The sequence below is a fragment of the Rhamphochromis longiceps genome, linkage group LG3 (genome assembly GCF_057381845.1).
Source record: "Rhamphochromis longiceps isolate RC_006_pf linkage group LG3, R_longiceps_female_GT1.1, whole genome shotgun sequence".
In the NCBI taxonomy this organism is placed as follows: domain Eukaryota; kingdom Metazoa; phylum Chordata; class Actinopteri; order Cichliformes; family Cichlidae; genus Rhamphochromis; species Rhamphochromis longiceps.
In genome coordinates, this window is record NC_140559.1 from 15,747,075 (window position 1) to 15,767,970 (window position 20,896).

The 20,896-nt window shown below is 40.2% G+C and overlaps 3 protein-coding genes and 1 pseudogene across 9 annotated transcripts; 3 read left to right on the forward strand and 1 right to left on the reverse strand.

The window, feature by feature from the left end:
- Positions 1 to 674: 674 nt before the first annotated feature.
- Positions 675 to 6,023, reverse strand: LOC146673115 (histone-lysine N-methyltransferase set-1-like). 4 transcript variants are annotated; one of them, XM_085402256.1, is made up of 9 exons: positions 5,848 to 6,023; positions 5,033 to 5,153; positions 4,787 to 4,949; positions 4,481 to 4,673; positions 3,075 to 3,176; positions 2,755 to 2,860; positions 1,793 to 1,951; positions 1,658 to 1,711; positions 675 to 1,225 (listed from the first exon to the last, which is right to left on the reverse strand). In XM_085402256.1, exons 1-9 carry the CDS (start codon positions 5,884 to 5,886, stop codon positions 972 to 974), a joined length of 1,191 nt encoding a protein of 396 aa, XP_085258382.1. In that variant the 5' UTR covers positions 5,887 to 6,023; the 3' UTR covers positions 675 to 971. The 4 variants fall into 4 exon arrangements, with proteins under 4 accessions (XP_085258382.1, XP_085258383.1, XP_085258381.1 ...); XM_085402255.1 differs by having other exon boundaries at positions 678 to 1,225; positions 1,658 to 1,714; positions 5,848 to 6,021; XM_085402257.1 differs by lacking the exons at positions 4,481 to 4,673; positions 4,787 to 4,949; positions 5,033 to 5,153; positions 5,848 to 6,023 and having other exon boundaries at positions 677 to 1,225; positions 1,658 to 1,714; positions 3,075 to 3,653.
- Positions 6,024 to 7,010: 987 nt separating this feature from the next.
- Positions 7,011 to 12,018, forward strand: LOC146673116 (low affinity immunoglobulin gamma Fc region receptor II-like). Of its 2 annotated transcripts, none has more exons than XM_085389842.1 (4): positions 7,011 to 10,710; positions 10,790 to 11,035; positions 11,093 to 11,269; positions 11,407 to 12,018. In XM_085389842.1, exons 1-4 carry the CDS (start codon positions 10,386 to 10,388, stop codon positions 11,442 to 11,444), a joined length of 786 nt encoding a protein of 261 aa, XP_085245968.1. In that variant the 5' UTR covers positions 7,011 to 10,385; the 3' UTR covers positions 11,445 to 12,018. The 2 variants fall into 2 exon arrangements, with proteins under 2 accessions (XP_085245968.1, XP_085245976.1); XM_085389850.1 differs by having other exon boundaries at positions 7,015 to 10,710; positions 11,111 to 11,269.
- A 1,815-nt stretch (positions 12,019 to 13,833) lies between these two features.
- On the forward strand, positions 13,834 to 20,871 carry cyb5d1 (cytochrome b5 domain containing 1). 3 transcript variants are annotated; one of them, XM_085389871.1, is made up of 5 exons: positions 15,880 to 16,728; positions 16,815 to 16,939; positions 18,471 to 18,547; positions 19,428 to 19,646; positions 19,759 to 20,871. In XM_085389871.1, exons 2-5 carry the CDS (start codon positions 16,915 to 16,917, stop codon positions 19,987 to 19,989), a joined length of 552 nt encoding a protein of 183 aa, XP_085245997.1. In that variant the 5' UTR covers positions 15,880 to 16,728; positions 16,815 to 16,914; the 3' UTR covers positions 19,990 to 20,871. The 3 variants fall into 3 exon arrangements, with proteins under 3 accessions (XP_085245988.1, XP_085245997.1, XP_085246005.1); XM_085389862.1 differs by lacking the exons at positions 15,880 to 16,728; positions 16,815 to 16,939 and adding an exon at positions 13,834 to 14,077; XM_085389879.1 differs by having other exon boundaries at positions 15,880 to 16,939.
- LOC146673118 (E3 SUMO-protein ligase KIAA1586-like) lies at positions 14,364 to 16,820 on the forward strand (annotated as a pseudogene).
- Positions 20,872 to 20,896: the final 25 nt, after the last annotated feature.

Below are 20,896 nucleotides of genomic sequence, written 5' to 3' on the forward strand. Positions count from 1 at the left end.
TGTAATAAATTGTATTATTGGATATTGGCCTGTGACCCTGATGAGGACAAGTTGAATAGATGGATTGTGACTGTTCTTACATGTTCATTAATCAGTGTTTTACTGCTATTTGATGTACAAAAACATCAAAACTTCTGCATTAATTTACTTAGTTTCTCTGTTACTAATAAACTTCATAATTTACGACAATGTAGTGTTTTGGTTTTTTTTATTATTATTTTTTCATTCAGTCAAACACACACACACACACACACATACGGGTCTATGTGGTATGGCGGGACTATACTACGTCAATCCGCCCGGTGGTGGTTTAAGTGGACTACCCTTTTGAAAGGACTTAGAGCCAAGGGAGCGAGGTTAAAGTGTTCGAAAAAATCTGAAAAAAATTTGGGTCACTTCAGACCTCATACACTCCCTATAGAAGTCTAGATACACTGATACACACCAACCAGACTCTATTGTGTTTTCTGGAGACATTGTCCACTTGACAACAATGTGTTTTATGAGGTCCAAAAAAAGCAATATTGGGTCTTTAAAGGGACAATGATGTAATATGTAAATAGCTCATCATTACCATGAATACACATCTGACAGGACACAGGATTACTGGAACATCATTTTATTAGTGTTCTTGGATCTGAACATTAATTTTAACCATAAATAAAAAAAGAAATCTATGGATAAAAATGCCCACGCTTCCCACAGAAATATAAAAATATAGAAAACAGAAAAATTAAAAACATTTAAAATGAATTTTAATAGTTTAAAGGTAAATATTAAGGGGAGAAAATATGCATTTATAATTTTTTATTTTAAATATAACCCGTCAAAAAAAACCCTAAATAAATTAAATGTAAAAATTATAAACTACTTCTGTATTTAACAAGAACTTTTTTTTCTTTAAACAGAACATCAGTGTTAACAACAATTGGCAATCTGACCAAGATGTAAAACCACAGCTCTCTAAACAGTTATTTTAGTTCATTTTTTTCCTGCCTTTTTGCAGTTAATCCTCTGTTTCTTACAAAATCTCTTATGTTTTGAACTGTTCTTCCTGCCAACACCGGATCTTCTACCAATTTGCAATGACTGCATTCATTTTTGGTGGCTAGTTTCCCTTCGTTTATGTGGTCTTTCAAATGCCTCATCACTGCAGCAACCTCAGCCTTGGACCACATGTTTTTGGGAGCTCTTCGGGAATTGTGGGATTGAGCAGCATTTTTCTCTGGAAGATATATAAAGTAGTAGTAGTTAAAACAAACAAAAAACCAAACAAAAAAAACAAAAAACATTTGCTTGTTAAAAGAATGGATGCTACCCTGTACTAACTTCTGAAATGTGTTGCTACCATCAATATCAAAACGAGCTAAAATTCTGTTTGAAAATTTATCAAATTTCTAAAATGAGACAACATTTAGTGTTCCGCTGTGAATAAAAGACTGAATAAAAAGTTGAATAAAAGTCTCTTGATGCATGCTCAATCATCCAGGTAAGTAAATCCCAAAACGTTGATTCTGTTAATCTGGACGTAGCGTTTTCAGTGGGAGAAACATTTTGTCACTCATCCAAGTGACTTTTTGCCACCACTCTGCAGTTTGCCATATGTTGCAAAGTGATGAAACAATAATAAGCTTCGAGAACCAACTGCACCCCTTACCTTCAGAGGGAGCAGCAGTCTCACTTGCTGCAGGCATTGTGAGTAGTCCTTCATCTGCTGATTACACAATTTGATTAAGTTTTAATATTTGTAACAAACATTTTATCCACAGAAACCAAGCTAGTGGTAACTTACCACAATCTACAGTGTCTTGGGGCTGCGCTGTGTTTGTGGAATCAGCTACTGCATGTACAGGCTCACTGGTGCCACACGCCGACATTGTGAGTGATGTGTCATCATCATCTGATTCACTCTCACTGTCCTTTGTTTCAGCATCACTTAATGCAATTTCATCTGAGAAATTGTGGGGGAAAAAAACCAAAAAAACCAAACACATACAACCCCCCCAAAAACCTCACATTAACAACGAGATATGACAAAAAACAGAGCAAATACTGGAAATTATAGTACATAGTTTTACTATTTAAGGCCTGCTGCTGGGTTGTTGCCCTCCTATGGCCTACTCCACATCCAGGTAGCACCTCCATGCTCTGGACACTACACTAACAGACACAGCAAACCTTCTTGCCACAGCTCACATTGATGTGCTACGCTAGATGAGCTGCACTACCTGAGCCACTTGTGTGGGTTGTAGACTGTCTCATGCTACCACTAAAATGAAATCACCGCCAGCATTCAAAAGTGACCATAACATGAGCCAGAAAGAATAAGTGCTGAGAAGTGGTCTGTGGTCACCACCTGCAGAACCAGTCCTTTATTATGGTGAATTGACTATAATTTCCACTTGTTGTCTACTCTATTTGCAAAACAGCATGTGAAACTGGTTGTCAGTGTTACTTCCTAAGTGAACAGTTTGATATAACAGAAGTGTGACTGACTTGGAGTAACATCGCATTGTTTAAGTGTTCCCTTTATTATTTTGAGCAGTTTATGTTATGGAATGGGGAATTGAGGACAATCCCAAGTATACCATTTTTACAAGGTCCTGCACCAATGAGGTAATACTGCATTTCTTTAATTAGACGTGACCACCCATTAATTAAAAAGGGAGCAGTGTTCATTTCAGCTAGTCTTAACTTGTTGAACTCCATTAATGCTTTTTACTATATAATGTACCTATTCACTAAATGTCTCACCTTTGCACTTATAGCCAAGCCACTTGAGGGAGGAAACCAGTCCCACACACTGAATGCACTTGTCCAAAGATGATATTGTTGTGCACACCAGACGATGATTGTGACACTGTTAGCAAAATATTGCAACATTTATTTGTTTTGGACAGTTGGAAAGGTGAGGTGTTTTCAATTCAGTTGCAGATATCAACTAATAAACTTTGTCCATGTAAATCACATCACACCCAGGTGACTGCCAAACACACACACACACACAGCATCCATAAAGAATGATGATAGATTAAATTATTAGTTCATTAAGTGGTACACTGGATTATATTTACCCTTTCAGGCTCTGGATGTTTCAGGTCCAGATCATTGTTTGGAAAGCTGTTTGGTTGCGGCTTTAGGCAGCTCACAGTCTTCTGAATCTGGCTGGTCTCCGTCTTCGTGTGTAACAGATAGAAAATGAATATACAGTGCATTTTTGAAGAGGCTTTTGAAACATTAAATAAACTGTATGAGAAAGATAAGTTTCAAGCTATTGTCTTTAAAATATTCACTGTCATGTATAGAGAATTTAAGGCCCTATGATTAAGAGACAAATAGTCAGTGTGATTTCTTTATTTTTTAAGCCATTGCTAAAGGAGTAAAACAATCACCTGTAGCAGCAACGAACTGTCACTAGGGCCCATTTATCTTCGAGGGACAAAATTTAAAATGAATCTAACTAAAGAGGCTACACAGCAAAATCTCCAGTGTTAAATTAACACTAGAGAGTGTCTATATGGGTCCACACAACACTGTTGAGTGTTGAATTAACACTTTTGACAGTGTTATATGTTTAAAAGTAACCTAGTCAGTTTTGAAGATTAACAAAGACTAACACTGAGCAGTGCTGATTTTCTAACACTGGAATATTTCTAACATTTTGAGTTATTTTCCAGTGTTAGAAAATCAGCACTGCTCAGTGTTAGTCTTTGTTAATCTTCAAAACTGACTAGGTTACTTTTAAACATATAACACTGTCAAAAGTGTTAATTCAACACTCAACAGTGTTGTGTGGACCCATATAGACACTCTCCAGTGTTAATTTAACACTGGAGATTTTGCTGTGTAGAATCACATTAAACATCAATCACTGTTAAAATTTAGAAACCGAAAGCCATTTTTTATTTCTGCATACCTGCTGATATTTTTTTAGTGCTTTTAGAGGGCTTTGATGTGGCAGCCATCACAATTGCCTGTTTTCCATTAGTACCTACCCCTGTTTTTCCAGTAGGTTATAGTACCATGTAGTTTTTCAGTAACTACTACACCAAGGTTCCAAGTGATCCAAAGTGATCAGAAAATTTGACATAGACTGAATGCCACCAGGTGGCTGGTCAATGGTGTCACTCGATAAGTTATGAGTGCGCCTCCTTCGTGAAAATCCAAGCCATCATTTTTGAAACTCTGAAATGTTTGAAATAGCGACCAAAATTAACAGCGTGATCCCTGAATTGAACACTAAAGTATAGACTGAGCAGCAGGCATTTTGTCACCTTGACGTCCATGCTTGCTGTGGCATTTATATCACTGGATGCTCGGCTGCATTGCTATAGTTACCCCAGGCACAGTAGGTGATACTCAATTTCAGTGAAAAACTAGATGCCCTAAGTCACGTTAAGCCAATTTGAGTAGGTACAAATGTAAAAATGGCTTAGGGTATGCAATTTATCAGTTCCAAAAAGTACAATTGTAGAAATACCTTGCATCTCCAGAGCCAATCCGAGTCACCATAATTATAGTCTATTTCTTCACCTGGACTTATGTCTCTGCTTGCAAATAAGCATAGATGGGGCTTTCCATTGATATTTAATATTTTCATCTTAGCACTTGGACTGATGTGGTTGTCGTTGACAAGTCTGCCTAATGACCCATCTTCTTGAGATGCATCCACACTGTGGGGTTAGGCAAAAAAGTATTAGCTTAACTAGTTAGGAAGCTTTTTTTTCATAAATCAAAAGCAATGTGTAATTTAATCTTAATCAAACTACACTGATATAATACGCACCACCAGAGTTTTCCATCAAACTTGAATTCAAACATGAACACCTTCAGGCTGTCATGATAAACTCTGTGTCTCCGCTCACATTCTTCTTTTGTTATGAGTTTACCTCTGTATTCCAAAAGAAAGTCTCCTTTTTGGAATGGAACAGTCGTGAAAATGCCCCGACCTGAATTGCAGAGGCATACCAAGTGAGTGACAAAAGACAAAGTGACAAACTCCAAATCTAATCCAAACTAAAGACCAACTTACCTTTGAAGGCATTTATGTAGTGGATATCAAGTCCCAGTTTGTCCCTTCCAGCAGAAACATGACAGACTGCATCCTCCCGTGGAGGAATGCGTCTCCTTCGCATGTTCTCCTGTACGATTGGCTGTATTACCAAAGCATATAAAGTATTACGATTATCGTCATCATTGTCATCATCATCAGTAGTAGCAGAACTAGCAGTAGTGTAGTTTACAGCATAAACACAGCTGACTTATTCATAGTGCTAATTTATGCCTTCTTTTAAAATGTTAAAGGCCTAGTACTCAAAATGGCGACATGTGACATTTCTGTAATGGCGACTGCAGAGAGTGATACAAGTACTGAGAAAGCTTAGGCATCAAAACTGTAAGAAGTTTTTTCTTCAGGCATATAAATAAATACACGACTAAATACACTTATACCCTTGCTTTTATTTTAGGGCTGTCAGCAGAATGGACAGACATTGGACAAACTGCCCGAAATTAGCTAACAGCGACATCAGGGATTTTTACTCAGACTGCGCTGGTTTAATTGTTAATCGCGTTAGTCGCGATGTCGGCATTAACACGTTTAAGCCACAATAATGCTTTAACACCGAGTAAATCCTAACACGGGTTAGCCCGCTTTATCGCGTTGACGCGGTTAGTCGTCAGCCCTATTTTATTTACTCAATGACAAACGCTGGGGCCGTTTTACTTCTTCAAAGACTCACTAACAGTCCATAAAGCATAAATTAAACCAGTTTAATATAGGCCTGTGCACCTATAATTTCATATAGTATTAAAGTCATGGTGCATTTTACATTAAAAAAGGCTTACCTTTGTGTTTTTAATCCGTCTTCGTATTGCTGTCGACATACACTTGTTAAAGGGCACGCGCGCGAAAGTTGTGGCGCCGTTTCCTGTAGGTACCGCCTATATATATAGCCTACCAATCACAATGACTTCCGGCCGTGTGTATTGAAAATGTGTATTAAATTGCAGTACCTACACACATCCACTCTATATATATATATATATATATATATATATATATATATATATATATATATATATATATATATGTGTGTGTGTGTGTATATATATATATATATGTGTGTGTGTGTGTATATATATATATATATGTGTGTGTGTGTGTATATATATATATATATGTGTGTGTGTGTATATATATATATATATATGTGTGTGTGTGTATATATATATATATGTGTGTGTGTGTATATATATATATATATATGTGTGTATATATATATATATATATATATATATGTGTGTATATATATATATATATGTATATATGTATATGTGTATATATGTATATCGAAGAGAAGTCTAGGATTGTACTGATGAAAACTTCAGGCTGTGCATTCAAATTGCATTAATTTTCAAGGGAATGCAAAAGCACATTTTTCATTTTTGTTTTCTTTTTTTGGCAACATTTTAAACTTGTGTCATTTTTATTTTTGGCAGTCTTTGTTTCTCCCCTCATTTGAAACAGTTCTCGTGATAGTAAATGGTGAGAAAACCACAATACATTAGTCACTGGCAGTCAGGAAGGAGGAGGGGTTAAAAAGAGCTGATCAAAGTTTTTATACCATTACCAAGAAAAGAAATGGAGGAAACAACTCTGCTGTCACTTCTCTGTACGTACAATATGTTTCTTTATTTATAGTGAGATTTAATTGAAACCTCAGAAATATTATATTACAAGACAAACTAAATGTAGTTCTGTTGGTGTGTGAAGCTGATCTGTACCTGATATTTAACATTTTTGAAGTTTCCAAAGTGTTTTACTCTAGAAGTCAGTGTTATGATAAAAACAAACAAAAAAAATGAAGACATATGTGCAGTGAATGTAGGTTGTAAATAAAATATTTTCACGCTACACTTTTTTTTGGGGGGGGGGGGGGGGGGGAATATGTTTCTGTATAATATTTCTTTCAAGATGTTTTCATGCCAGCAATTTTTTAATAGTTTTAAAAAAATTAACATATCTGTGTATGTCAGGTTTCCACCAAAATAAAATTAAAGCTAAAGCTCTTAGAGAGAAGAACTGCAAGGCCAGATTGATTCATTAAACCCAAATTTTGGATTTTGAAAATGTACTCAGTGAAACTATAACCATAAGTGTGTCCCTGGAGACCAGATGGAGGTTAAGAGCTTAAAAGCTTTTATCTTTAAAAGAGTAAGATGAGTGACGAGCTGGATTAAGGCAAAGAAAAAACAAACAAAAAAAACAGTCCCACTCTGTCTCTGATCTGACAGAAGTGGGAAGAAAAAGGTTGGTGTTGTTAGAGTGTGCACTTGTTGCAGATTTGCAGAATGCTTGCTGTGCATTAAGTAATCATCTGTTGTGCCAAGTGTGAAACCTCAAACTAACCTGAGTTCTCTTTAGTTCTGACCTCACTGCTGAGCTGCACAACGCACCAAGGTAAGTAACCTTCTGTCACAGTTTGAAACCTACAAACTTTGATGCTGTGTGAGACATTACTGATGTGGTTTAGGCCATGTCCACACTAATACGCTTCGTTTGAAAATGTGTCTTTTTCTCTCCGTTTTGGCTTTCCATCCACGCGGAAACGGCGTTTTTGGTCAAGGAAAATTGAGCTTTTGGAAAACAACTCTCAAAAGTGAATACATTTGAAAACGCCATTATCACATTGCAGTGTGGACTGTGAAAATGAAGGCTTTTGAAAATGATGCCTCCTTTTAGTTAATGATTCAGTAATGTAACCAGTTCAACTAAGATGGTGGACAGCATTGTATAGCAGTTGTTCTGTTTCCTCTCAATTTTGGAAACCCTATTAAAGGTTAATATCAGTTTGTACATGCTCCATATAGCTCCAGATAAAAAACTTTTCCTTGGCATTTTGACCCGACATTTCAAAGAGACGGAAAGTAAATAAACGGCAGACAAAAATGAGGCAGGCCGAATCGTCTTACATTTCATGCATGCACAGTACAGGAATGTAGCGTTTTCAGTGTGGATGGGTGCAAAAGCTGCAAAAAAATTTGTTGTTTGCAAAACTCAGTTACTTTTTTAAAGAAGTAACTATATAATTAATTGCCCAGCATTGGTCATTATATTCTGTATTTTGCAGACAGAGAGTTACAGGACTCTCTCCCAGACCACAGACTCATAATACAAGCCAGAGCTTTATTTAAAAAAGAAAAAAAAAGTTGTTTTCAAAATTAGAGTTAGAGTTATTTTTACTTCCAATAGTGTTAACATAGTGCACAGCAGGGGCGATTCTAGGATCAGAGCTTTGGGGGTGCTGAGCACCCAGAGAGCTGCCCAGCCAGGCAAGATAAACATTACTCATCACGATGAGACTTCTTCCCTGTCTCTGTCAGTCCCTGCATCCTTAAATGTCTCCAGTCTCCTTGGTGCATTTAAACCCCTGTTCCTCCCTGTCCTCATCGTCTGTTGTCTTCATCTCCGTTATCAGTCATCATAATTTTACCCTCTCTGTGCAAGTCTGCAAATTTCTTTATGAAATCATAAGATTCTTAAATTCATCAAGTCTCTCTGTGCCTGGGTCCTCATCACAAAACATGACATCACTGTTTTGTACATTTTAACAATTTAATCTCACATTTGTGAAAGAAAAGCAAATTTTTTTTTTGAAAAGTCTGTAACAAAACCAAACAAAAGAGTTTCATTTCTATTGTTTGTCCACTCAAGGTTTATAGGGATTTTAAGAAGTATTTAATTAAATTACTTATTTAGAAATTAAGTTACTTTTCTGACACAGTAATTAGATAAGTATTTTAAATACAATATTGACTAAGTAATTAGTAATTACTTAATTACTTTTTTAAAGTAACTTACCCAACACTGGTCAGGAAATACGTTTTCAACACTGCAGGTTACCTGGTGTAATGTTTTTCAGTTAAAAAGAAACATGGTCTGACTCCTACTAACTATATAAAGAGTAACTGAAGGTTCAATGCAGCTAATATGTCCTGTTTTAAGGCAGGCACTTCCACCTCCGCTCCACTACGTCTCAGCCACCATCTCTCTGGCAGCAACGGAGCTAGAGCCAGAGTAGGGGAGAGCCGAGCTGGAACAAACCATTTTGGGAGGGGGGGGGATCTATACTTTTGTTGTTAAAATGTTCCATCTCAATTAAGTACTGTATGCTTTTTATATTTTTAGTAGTGTGTCCCACAAAATGCAAATCTTATCAAAAAAAGTAAGAAATCTTTGGGGGTGCTTTGATTCATTTTGCTGCTTCAGCATGTTGAAGTACCCCCAAAAATGGGCTAAAATCGCCCCTGCTACACAGGTCATGAACAAGATTTTTTTTTAATTTTCATTGTAAGTGGGCTAAAGCAGTTAATTAAAAGTAGTCTAACATAAATGTAAATGCTGTAATTTGACAATTTCAATAAACCATGTAACTTGGATGGATTCGATGCTGGTGTAACAACAATGCACACGTCTGCTGTTGCTCACATAACTTAACAAAGTTTTAATGTGTTTCACTTCAGTTTCAAGAGGTGGTCGAGGAGGTAAGACTCACCTCAACCTCGAAGTGTGTGGAGCAGCGGCTCCCCATAGAGAGCATTTTTCACCTGCACAAATGCCGCCTGGCACTGATCCATCCATGAGACCAGGTCTAAGGCACCCTTCTGGGTGAGATTGGTCAAGGACTGGTGAGGCCCACGAACCCGGGCATGAACTGGTGATAGTACCCAGCCTGCCCCATGAACCACCTCATTTCCTTTTTTGTCTTGGGGTGTGGGCTAGATGCAATGGCGGCTGTCTTCTCCATCTGTAAACACACCTGCCCACCATCCAAGTGGAACCCCAGATACTGTACCTCCCTCCATCTAACTGCACACTTCTTTAGGTTGGCCGTGAGGCTTGCCTGCCTCAGCGACTCCAGAACCACGGCCACCCGCTGCACATGGTCCACCTAGGTGTTACTGTGGATGATCACATCATTTAGGTAGGTGACAGCAAATGCAGCGTGCAGCCACAGCACCCAGTCCATGAAGCTCTGGAAGGTAACTGAAGTTTGACAAATTGGTACAAACTGTACAGAGTAGAGAAGTGTCTCCTGCTGCCGTAATTTGGCTGTTCTGGAACCGCATGTGATGACTGCTGGCAATGATTTTAGACAGAGAGGCCCAATCAGCATTTAGCTGAAACAACTTCAGAAACCATTGGGGTCATCACCTACCCCATCCAATGCATCATTACCGAGAGTACAGGGGTTGTGCTGCGGCCCCGACCAGCTTCTTCAACAACTGGGTTCAGCGCTCAGTTTGCATTCTTTCCAACAGAGCTTCTTGCTCTGCTGCCTGATCGTCGCTCACCGCAAACAACTCCGTGATCATGTGAGCCAATGTGTGGACCGACTGCACAAACAGCCATGAAAATGAGTCTAACCTCTCCTCTTTTCACAGCCCGTCTGACTGTGAGTCCCAGCAGCTCTCAGCTGTTTGAATTAGACATTATATCTCTGAGTTGTCAGGACGATGACAGCTCTGCTGGATGGACTCTGAGGAGAAACACAAGCAATAAAGTAATGATTCAATGTGGAAAGAACTTTGGAAGATGGTCTGGATCTACCTGTACGATAAGCTACATGTACACATGGGACAGTGGAGTTTACTGGTGTGAGTCCAGAGAGGGTCCCATCAGTAACATGGTTAACCTGACAGTCACTGGTAAGCTGAGTGTGTGGAGTTAGTGTTGATGAAGCTGTGTGTAAATGGATGAAATGCTGTAGTTTGTCTCTGTGTTGAGGTGGATCAGTGATCCTGCAGAGTCCTGTCCTCCCTGTGATGGAGGGAGATGACGTCACTCTGCTCTGTAAAACAAAGACCACTCCCTCCAACCTCCCAGCTGCTTTCTATAAAGATGGCTCCCTCATCAGGAAGCAGCCTACAGGTCACATGACCATCCAGCATGTTTCCAGGTCTGATGAAGGCCTCTACAAGTGTGACATCATCGGTCATGGAGAGTCTCCATCCAGCTGGATCACTGTCAAACGTGAGGAGCTTCACACTCATTTCATGTCTTATTTCAGCCACATATTTGCCTGAATAGATGGGATTCTATCTGCAGGTAGACCTGCGACTACAGCCCCGCCCACATCAGCACCTTCACCTTCTACCTCACGCCCCCTGCATTTTGACTTCACACTGCTTCGCTACCTGCTGGTGTTCTGTCCATATTTAATCTCCACTCTTCTTGTTGCATCTTTACATCGACAGAGAGCCACAGGTAACACTGACTCATTCACTGATCAATTATTAAACAATCAATAATCAATGAACTGATGACAGATATCTGTCTATAACTACAACTGTTAATGTTTTATAGACTGCATCTGTGTTTCTTTTCTGATTTGCTGACTGCAGGGAACAATCCACCCACCAGTGATCATCCGAGCTCTTGAGGTCAACGGATTGGATGAAGAAAATGATGTCATCCAATAGTCAAAGGAGCTTGCAAAGAAAAGCGTCTGGACTTCTTTAAGTTGCTTGAAGACGTTTCACCTCTCATCCGAGAAGCTTCTTCAGTTCTGAGGTCAAATGGTGGAGAGTCCCAGATATAAACCTAGTGGGAGTGACCCCCCACAGAGGGACAAAAGGACCCCCTGATGATCCTCTAATCGCCTGAGCCAAGGTGTGAAACTGGGTGTGGGTCCCAATCAGCCAGAGTTTCGGGTGAGCTCACAGCATTAATGTGCGCTGTGAAGGATTCCACTTCTTGTGTCTTGATTTTGACCCAGGTGTCGTCCACATATCTGTACCAGTGGCTGGGTACTCTTCCTTTGAAAGAGCCAAGAGCCTTCCTTTCCACTTCCAGACTTAACAATGTGGTGTATGCTGTACAGTGCAGCGAGGAATGCCCAGACCTCTACATTGGAGAGACCAAACAGCCACTTCACAAGCGCATGGCACAACACAGAAGAGCCACCTCCACAGGACAAGACTCAGCAGTCCATCTGCATCTTAAGGATAAAGGACACTCTTTCGAGGATGCCAATGTTCACATTTTGGACAGAGAGGACAGATGGTTTGAAAGAGGAGTGAAAGAAGCCATCTATGTCCACTGTGAGCGACCATCTTTGAACAGAGGCGGGGGTTTACGACACCAACTCTCTGCCATCTATAATCCAGTTTTGAGATCCCTTCCCAGACGCCTTAACGCCCACTCACATCCTGGGCCATCTGACCTCAGGAATTCGCATGATAAGGTGGGGCCAGGTTTCACAATGAGCTCACCCGAAACTCTGGCTGATTGGGGCCCACACCCAGTTTCACACCTTGGCTCAGGCGATTAGGGGATCATCAGGGGGTCCTTTTGTCCCTCTGTGGGGGGAAACTCCCACTAGGTTTATATCTGGGACTCTCCACCATTTGACCTTAGAACTGAAGAAGCTTCTCGGATGAGAGGTGAAACATCTTCAAGCAACTTAAAGAAGTCCAGACGCTTTTCTTTGCAAGCTCCTTTGACTACGATGACCTGGATGACTGAGAACCTTCACAGACATGTCATCAAAGAGCATTGCTTGTAAATTTTACCAAAGATGTTAAGCCTCATTCAAAAACAATGCCTGTGTACAAATCTGGTCTCTACACTGCACTAAACAATAAGAGGAAACAGAGCCATTCTGAATCCTTCAAAATAAAAACGTTAAAGTAGCATAGAGGCTGGTGCAGATGCTGGATGAACAACAACTGAGTATTAAGGACACATTAAGAAAAAACAGTATTATTGATCAGCTTGAGAAAAAAGTCAAAATGTGGAGATTACAGTAATTACAGATACTGTAATCTATGTAATTACAATTTCAAGACAAACTGCGATGCTTGCTGTACCCTCATACTTCAGAATCAGTTTCAGGTACAAGGAAGGAAATGGAGCTTTTTTTCCTCCCGGAGAGTAGATCAGAGAGTGGAAATTTAAAGAAAGGTTGGGCTTGTTAGACGGCTACCTGTTAAAGTGGGAGTTATTAAGTATCTTGTGTGTTCATCCTCAGTTGTGTTCGAGTCTGTCTATGACCCAACTCTTTGTTTTTGCCTTTTTTTTTGTCAATTCTGCCTGTGCTGTAAGAGTGAATTTGTTTTCAATAAACTATTTCTGCTATTTGAAGTAGCATCTTCAATGGTTTTTGCATATGTTTTTTATTATACGTGAAATAGATGACAGTTAGCTTAGCAAGTAAAATTTGATCTTCAGCTCCTGTATTTGACAAAACTCTAAAACGTGAATTTTGTTTTAGATTACTCAAATAGAAATGAAATGCAATTAACATCTGATCTTTGTGTTTTTTGTTCAATAATCAGCGTGACCTGTATAAATGCATAAACCTTATTTTAATAGATAACCCTGGTGTTTCCGTCATGTGGTAACTGTTAGGTTTAACTGTACAAAGCTTGTTTGACACTATGAGAAACATACAAACTTCACGATGTTCAACTAATATTTTTATCTTAATGAATAATTTGCATTACTTAATATATTTATTTATTTCATTTTTATTCTGATAATCATTTGATCAGTCAGATACATTTGGTTATTTTAAAAATTGATGTTTCCTGGGTCATTATTTTAATTTGCTGCGGGATGAGACAACATGGGGATATTTACAGGTGGGCAGAGTTGAAAATTTTATATATATATTAATGATTCTAACAAATACATACAGTTAATTCATTAATTTTAATTAGTTTATTAATGTTTAGGAAATAAAACCATCCCTATCTTTATTGATTTCATCGATTCAGGTCATTTTTAGATCTCGAGATAAACACGTGTATTTCAATGAACAGAAGCCCCGCCCTCGGCGTCTCTCGCCATGGCAGCGTGTCAACAGCGCTCCATGGAGACGGCGAAGCCTGAACCGGGGCTGTTTTTCCGCGTTTCTCCGTGATTTGGACACAGCTACCCGCCTGCTGATGATGGGACGGCCCAGGTACTTCACTCCCTCGGAGGTGGCGGCTCACAACACGGCGGAGGACCTGTGGGTGTCGTTTCTGGGCAAAGTGTACGACCTGAGCCCGCTGATGAGCCAGTACAAAGGTGAGCCGCAGCAGGTAGATTACTGCGTCACCAGTTGAAGACAGGGCAGGCCAGTGCTTTAAGTGGGCCGGTACGCGCCGGTACTCAGTACCGCCACTTCTAAATATAGCTCTTGAGAGTACCGCCACCTCTCCATGCGCCCAGAACGTGCTTTTAGCGTACCGGTACTCTCATTTGCACATCTGTTATAATCGTTTGGCTGCGCTGCCGCTTTTCAGAGCGCCCTTCACAAGCACGCTTCCTAATTCGTCCCACCGAGAGCAGAGACTACATTACCCATACACCAATGTGTTTTACAAGTGAAAAGCGCATGCGTCGCTTTTGCCGTTGTCATGTCAACAACTCAACGTGGTCCGGAGAGGTTGTGTAAAACGCGCAAACAGCTGCTCGGTTAAAATACAAAAACAATGAACACTTAATATGCTCTCCTGGCTTCAGACTCTGAGTAGTAAAAGAACAAGGTCAGAATCAGAGGACTCGCTGGCTGACACCCCACCAAGCCAGAATGATATCGCTGCAGGTCAGATGAAAGCTGCACTAGTGCCGCAGCCGCGGACGACGGCACTTTTTGCGACGACGAGGACGAGAATGACACCATTTCTACCGATGACAACAGCCGCGTTAGCGAGCATGAGTGGCCAGAATGTTGGTCCCAAGCACAAGTCCGGTATTTCTCCACAAATTACAAGTGGCTGATCAGCAGAAATCAAAAGTTGGGTTGTAGTGTGTGTAGTCAAGTTTGTGCTCGTGTGGACATGCAGCAAGGGCAGAGAGTGTCGCAGGAGTGGAGTGGGTGCTTAATCTCGTCTTTTGGAAGGGACAAGGCTGCACAACAAAACTCACTACGAAAAAAAATAAAAGAGCACAGAGACTCAATTTATCACAAGAAAGCAGTTGAAATAAAAGAGAAGGCAACACAAATACAATGCAAAAACACATTGAAGATATGAGAAAGGCTGACTACGCTTCAACTTGCAATGTGTTTAGAACAGCTTATAAGATTGGCAAGCATGGGCGTGCCTTTACAGACATGCCAATAGATGTCCAGTTGCAAGTCTTAAATGGTGTCAAGATGGGCAGAGTTTTGCACTCTAATAACTCATGTGCAAATATACTGGATCACATTGCAGCTGAAATGAAAAAGAAGGTAATCAATGACATAGTGATGAATGAAAGAAAATTGTGTGTGCTCATTGATGAATCCACTACAATAAGTGGAAAGTCTGTGCTTGTCGTGTGCCTGCGGTCAGCTATTTCCAGTGAAAATCCAGACACAATATTTTTTGAACTGATTGAGCTGCAGGGGACCACAGCAAAGGACATCACTGAAGCACTGTTAGGATGTCTTCATAATAATGGCTTTGACCCTCACTACCTACAGGAACATTTGTTGGCATTTGCTTGTGATGGAGCCTCAGTGATGCTTGGGAGGAAAGCAGGAGTTGCTGCGCAGCTTTGTTCCAAATTCCCTTACCTGTTTGTCTGGCATTGTTCCAATCACAGACTGGAACTGGCAGTTTGTGATGTTTTGAAGGAGGTAGGAGGAATCAACCACTTTAAAATATTCTTAGATCAGCTTTACTCCCTCTACCATGCATCACCAAAAAAACCAAAGGGAGTTAACCGAGAGTGCTCACAATGTTGGACAACGTCTCCTTGTGATAGGCTGTGTTTTATCAGTGCGTTGGGTTGCTTCAAGTGAGAGAACAGTGAAAGCAGTATGGGAGAACTACCAAGCTCTGCAGGTACACTTTACAAGTGCTGCTGCTGATACCAGCAGGGACTCAAGAGAGAGAGCAAAATACAAAGGACTCAATGATGTTCTCACTACTGTTTCTTTTGTGGTCAATCTTGGCATCATGTATGACGCTCTCACAGAACTCAGTGACCTCTCAAGAATGCTCCAGAGACGGGACATGACTTTGGATCAAGCCGACAGGCAGCTGGACCGACAAATCCGGGTGTTTGAGTCAATGGTATCCACACCTGGTCCCTACACACAAACTGCCATTGAAGCTGAAAAGGAGAAAATCTTCAGAAATGTATGCCTGCATGAAAATCAGAGGGTTATAAAAATCAACCATGGCCAATTTTTCCATAGCCTGGCTGAAAATGTTAAGTGCAGGATGACTCCAACAACTCCCTCGCATGTCAGTAAAACCTCATCTGAAAAGACAGATAGTCACCTCCTCTCAGACATCAAGGTCCTCCAGTCTGACTCCTGGCCTGCATCTCTAGATATTCAATATGGGGATGCAGTGGTCAGACATTTATGTCAGAGATTCAGAGTTGGGGAGAGGGAAAGTGTCCTAGGATTTAGGGAGTATAAAGACCTTAAAGCTTCCAAGACACCAGCAGCCCTGAAGCCGCTTCTTACAGCTGTCCACACCATTGCAGTATCAACAAGTGAATGCGAGCGAGCTTTCAGCTCAATGAATGATACTTTGACAGATAAAAGAAACTCTCTCGACATCAAAAGGCTTTCAAATATGATTTTCCTGAAATGCAACGGACCACCCTTGGATCAGTTTAACGCACAAACATATGTGCAGACATGGCTGGCACTAGGGAGGAGAAGTGCAGCATCCACAAACTGCGAAGCCCAAAGTGAAAGGAAAGTGGAGCCCAAAACGTGCTGGAGCCTTTTCTAGGTAAAATGATTTGTACAGTATTTCTCATTTTTCATTTGGTGTACTGTGATTGTATTTTGCTGAATCTGCTTTTGTATATTTTTCAGGGGTAAAGAAATAAACCATCTTCAAGACTCAAGATTATATTCTACTGTTCTATGGTTATTATGTTTGGGTTGCTTCAAGTGAGAGAACAGTGAAAGTAGTATGGGAGAACTACCAAGCTCTGCAGGTACACTTTACAAGTGCTGCTGCTGATACCAGCAGGGACTCAAGAGAGAGAGCAAAATACAAATTATTTTATAATTTATTTTATATACATTTTGTGTAAAAAACAAAACAAAAAAACTTTACAAGTGCTGCTGCTGATAGCAGCAGTGACTCAAGAGAGAGCAAAATACAAATTAGTTTATAATTTATTTTATGTACATTTTGTTAAAAAAAAATTTCAATACCTTTTTGCACATTTTATTTATGTTCAGTAGCTCTTTCTAGCTCAAGCAAATCCACAAACTAATAAAATGATTTATTATTTTGTATAAGGTTGTCTGTTGACTGTTGTATATAAAACCCATTCAATATAGTTGTTGTTACCTCAGGGGAGGCGAAAAAAAATAGAGTACCGGCACCTCTTTTGGGCCACTTAAAGCACTGGGGCAGGCTGAAAAACACAAAGTGCTTCTGTGAGAAGTCAGAGTCAGTGAGAGTGATTCCTGTTTTTGACTCTTTAGTTACACAACAGGAAAACGAGTTTCCGGAAGTGTCTGTTCCTGCTGCTAATCCACACAGCGAGCAACCAGAAGGAGTTGCACTGTGTGTGAGAGACTTGTGTGTCCGACATGAAGACTCGCAGAGTACAAAGACACAAAATGACAACAAAGGGAAAAAATAAATAAAAAATAATCCCTGAAAACGTGGATCACAGTTTTCCCACTCAGTTCATTGATTTAATCCATAGACTGTATGCAAAAGATGGTGCTTGCTGCATATTGTTTTCTTCTTCTTCTTCTTCTTGTTATTATTATTATTATTATTATTATTATTATTATTATTAATTATGTATTATGATGGAGCTCGTGGATGAAATGACACAGGACCTCAAGTCATTTACTGCAAGAGGCTGCCCTCTGGTGGTCATTTCAGGCATTTCTGCACTGAAGTGTCAAAGACAGATTTTTAAAAAAAAGTGTTTTTGCTTGTAATATTTTAAAGACACAACTAATGATTGACTGTAACATCTAAAGGTGGAATTTTAGTTTGAAAATCAGAGATTTCATAGCATCCTGTTACCATCCCCTATCTAATACACTTTTATTTTGAAAATGATGAATTCTTTTAACTAACTCTAGGTTTTATTTTGAAAATGTGAGATTTCATAACATTCATTACCTTACCTCAGCTAACATTACCTTCCAATTACTAATTGGACACTTTTATTTTGAAAACAAAGACACTTTAAAATAATCTTTCCTTAAAGTTGACTTGCTGCTGGAGCCTCAAGTGGACATTAGAGGAACTGCAGTTTTTGTTCCATCAACACTGGCTTCATGCTTTAGACTCTATGATCAGCTTGTTTTGTTGCTGTTTGAAAGCCTTTGTAATGTTAATTTGAAAGAGTATAAGTAAACATCTGTGTAGTATTTCCTCCTACAGCTTTCTTAAAATGTAAGTGGGTTAAAATCAGACACCACTGTGGGAGTTCTCAGGTGGAGAGTATTAAGAAAGATGGTGTTTATGAGGGTAACATGTGTTTCTGTCTGCAGGTGATGTTCTGCTGTTGCCCATCATGGAGTTTGCAGGGAAGGACATCAGCAGCTGGTTTGACCCCAAAACTGAAGACGTGAGTGCCGATCAAACTTACGTGGACTGGTGTTAGACTGTGCAGAGCTTTTCTACTGTAGCACAGACCCAAGAGTTCATTTTTACTACTTAAGCTACATTTATGTCTTAGATTTTACTTCATCTTTCAACTTTAGGCACTTTCGCACTGCTTGTATGGATGCTTCTGGGACCGTTCAGGGGATCAGTGTCTTGCTGAAGGGCATTACAGCATGCTGGAATCAAACATCCTCCTGAGCCACAGTCACACTCAGTCATCTCCTACACCTGTCATTAAGGGCAGCTTGAGTAATAGTCGTGCATTCCTAATCCTGCTGAAGAGTGTTTTCACCTGAATGTACTCGCCTGTTACTGAGTTCTGATTTGGAGAAAATTGAGATACTGTTGTTTAATCTTCTCTACAGGAAGCTTCACTTGAGGTTTAAGCCCAAGTCACACAGGCCTCGAGCCTCAGTCAGCCCAAATCCTTCCAACCTCGAGCAACTTTCAGGAAAAAAAACACTTTTTCCTAGAGACCTGTGGTTTCCATGGGAGTGCAGACTGCTCTCTAGGCTTGTGTGAGTGGTCAGAATCAGTTTCCAGGTCACATAATTTTCTCGTATAGAAAATATAGAGAAATAAAAATTCTTATCACAGTTCAGCTAAAGATAATCAGACAACATTTTCTGTTGCTTTGTACTTGGACAGTTAAAGTAAACACACTTCACTGTTTTCTCCAGCAGGTTTTGCTTTTACTTCATGAGGATATTTCAGTTCTCTGATCTGGAGTCTGTGGGCAGTGGCCCGCCTCAGACCTGAAACCTGAAACAGCATCTGGTGGTTTTATGCTCCTGTGCTGTCAATGTAAAAAGATAGTAAATTAATTTCCCACCTGTCCTCAGATCCTGAAGTACGTGGACCCTCTGACCTGCTGTGTGGCGTACTACACCCCCAGGGGGCGTTTCCTGCACATCCCCCCCAACGGTCCGCGCTCCGACTGGGACAGCGACATCGGACAGCCGTGGTGGAGAGATAGCCGATACGAGGTGGGGCTGCTGTCCGCTAAAACCAGGTGGATGCGAATCATCAACACGCTGACGTCACAGGAGCAGCGGATGGAGGTGAGCACATCACCTCAGCCAGATGCACTTTGGGTAACTGCGCCTTCATGATGTGGTTAACGGTCACAAAGACGTTTAGCTACAAACACAGTGTGTGTCCTGATGCCCTCAGGTGTGCTCAGAGGAGACTCTGAACGAGATCCTGCAGCGCTACCTGCGATACAACTCGCATGCCCGCAGCTACACCTGGAAATACAACGGCGCCGTCCTGGACATGAACAAGACGCTGAGTGAGAACAATGTCCCAGACAATGACCTCGAGCTCGAACAGCTGCGTCTGGACCGAGACGCATTCACCCCCGCCATCCTCCTCCACTACAACGATGACCTCACCGAGGGCTGACCTCTGACCCTGAACTGTGGACTAGAACATAACAGTTATTTTATTAAAGCTGTGCTAACAGGTGCCTTTTCTAACTGTCGTTTGATGAAAGTTTTCACCAAAGAGAGACCTTAAATTCTCTTTAAAGGCCAATCTGAGCTGCACATTAGCACAGATGGACTCCCACAAAGTCACTGGAGACTCAGTTAGGGTTAGCTGAGGCCCCTGATGGCTAACTGAGCTAAGCAGTTGGCAAATTTTGTGCATCAAGAGGCTGATCCAGAGCCAAACTCTGTTTGGTCTATCTGTCTATATGTTGTTTCCTTGCATTTAACTTAATTTTACATCTTCTTTTACATCTATCAGTTCAGCCCCTCACATCTTTAAACATCTTTAAATATGACGAGATGAATATGAAGAGAAAATGTTGGCCACCCCTGGTTTAAACCTAATTCATTTGCAATTCCTTCAGTGTCCACTCCAGTGAGTCAGGCCCCATAGACTCCCGTGTTAAAATATTCAAGTCTTCAGGTGAAATTAACATGTTTACAACCTTTACAAATAATAGATTTCAGGTAGAATGAGATATATATTAATAACATATAACGTACTACAACTAAAGGCTTAAAAAAGTGGAAGTTAACGTCAGTAAAACACATGTATAGATGTACAACAAGCCTGTAAAAGTCAGACCTGAAGCTTTTTAGCCTCTAGTTGGCGTATCTCTGGATGGCATAACCATCTGAGAACACTGTGAGTAACAAAACCCAGAATGGGGTGTCACAGAGTGTTTTCTTACAGGTCATGGAGTTCCACAGGGCTCTGTTATAGGTCCTTTACTTTTGTTCAGATTTAAATTATAATCTAAATTCACCTGTTTAAATTGTATTAACACTTAAAGTTTCCATTAATGGTAGTGTGGCCTTTT

Excerpts from the sequence above, each read along its gene's own strand:
- LOC146673115 (XM_085402255.1), bottom strand. The coding sequence starts at position 5,886 with ATGTCGACAGCAATACGAAGACGGATTAAAAACACAAAG. Across the intron at positions 5,154-5,847 it reads GACGGATTAAAAACACAAAG|CCAATCGTACAGGAGAACAT; the intron begins GTAAGCCTTTTT and ends TTGGTAATACAG. Across the intron at positions 4,674-4,786 it reads TTTGATGGAAAACTCTGGTG|TGTGGATGCATCTCAAGAAG; the intron begins GTGCGTATTATA and ends CTAACCCCACAG.
- LOC146673116 (XM_085389842.1), top strand. The coding sequence starts at position 10,386 with ATGTGTGGACCGACTGCACAAACAGCCATGAAAATGAGTCTAACCTCT. Across the intron at positions 11,036-11,092 it reads CAGCTGGATCACTGTCAAAC|ATGGGATTCTATCTGCAGGT; the intron begins GTGAGGAGCTTC and ends TTGCCTGAATAG. Across the intron at positions 11,270-11,406 it reads ACATCGACAGAGAGCCACAG|GGAACAATCCACCCACCAGT; the intron begins GTAACACTGACT and ends TGCTGACTGCAG.
- cyb5d1 (XM_085389862.1), top strand. The coding sequence starts at position 13,954 with ATGATGGGACGGCCCAGGTACTTCACTCCCTCGGAGGTGGCGGCTCAC. Across the intron at positions 14,078-18,470 it reads GCTGATGAGCCAGTACAAAG|GTGATGTTCTGCTGTTGCCC; the intron begins GTGAGCCGCAGC and ends TTCTGTCTGCAG. Across the intron at positions 18,548-19,427 it reads TTGACCCCAAAACTGAAGAC|ATCCTGAAGTACGTGGACCC; the intron begins GTGAGTGCCGAT and ends ACCTGTCCTCAG.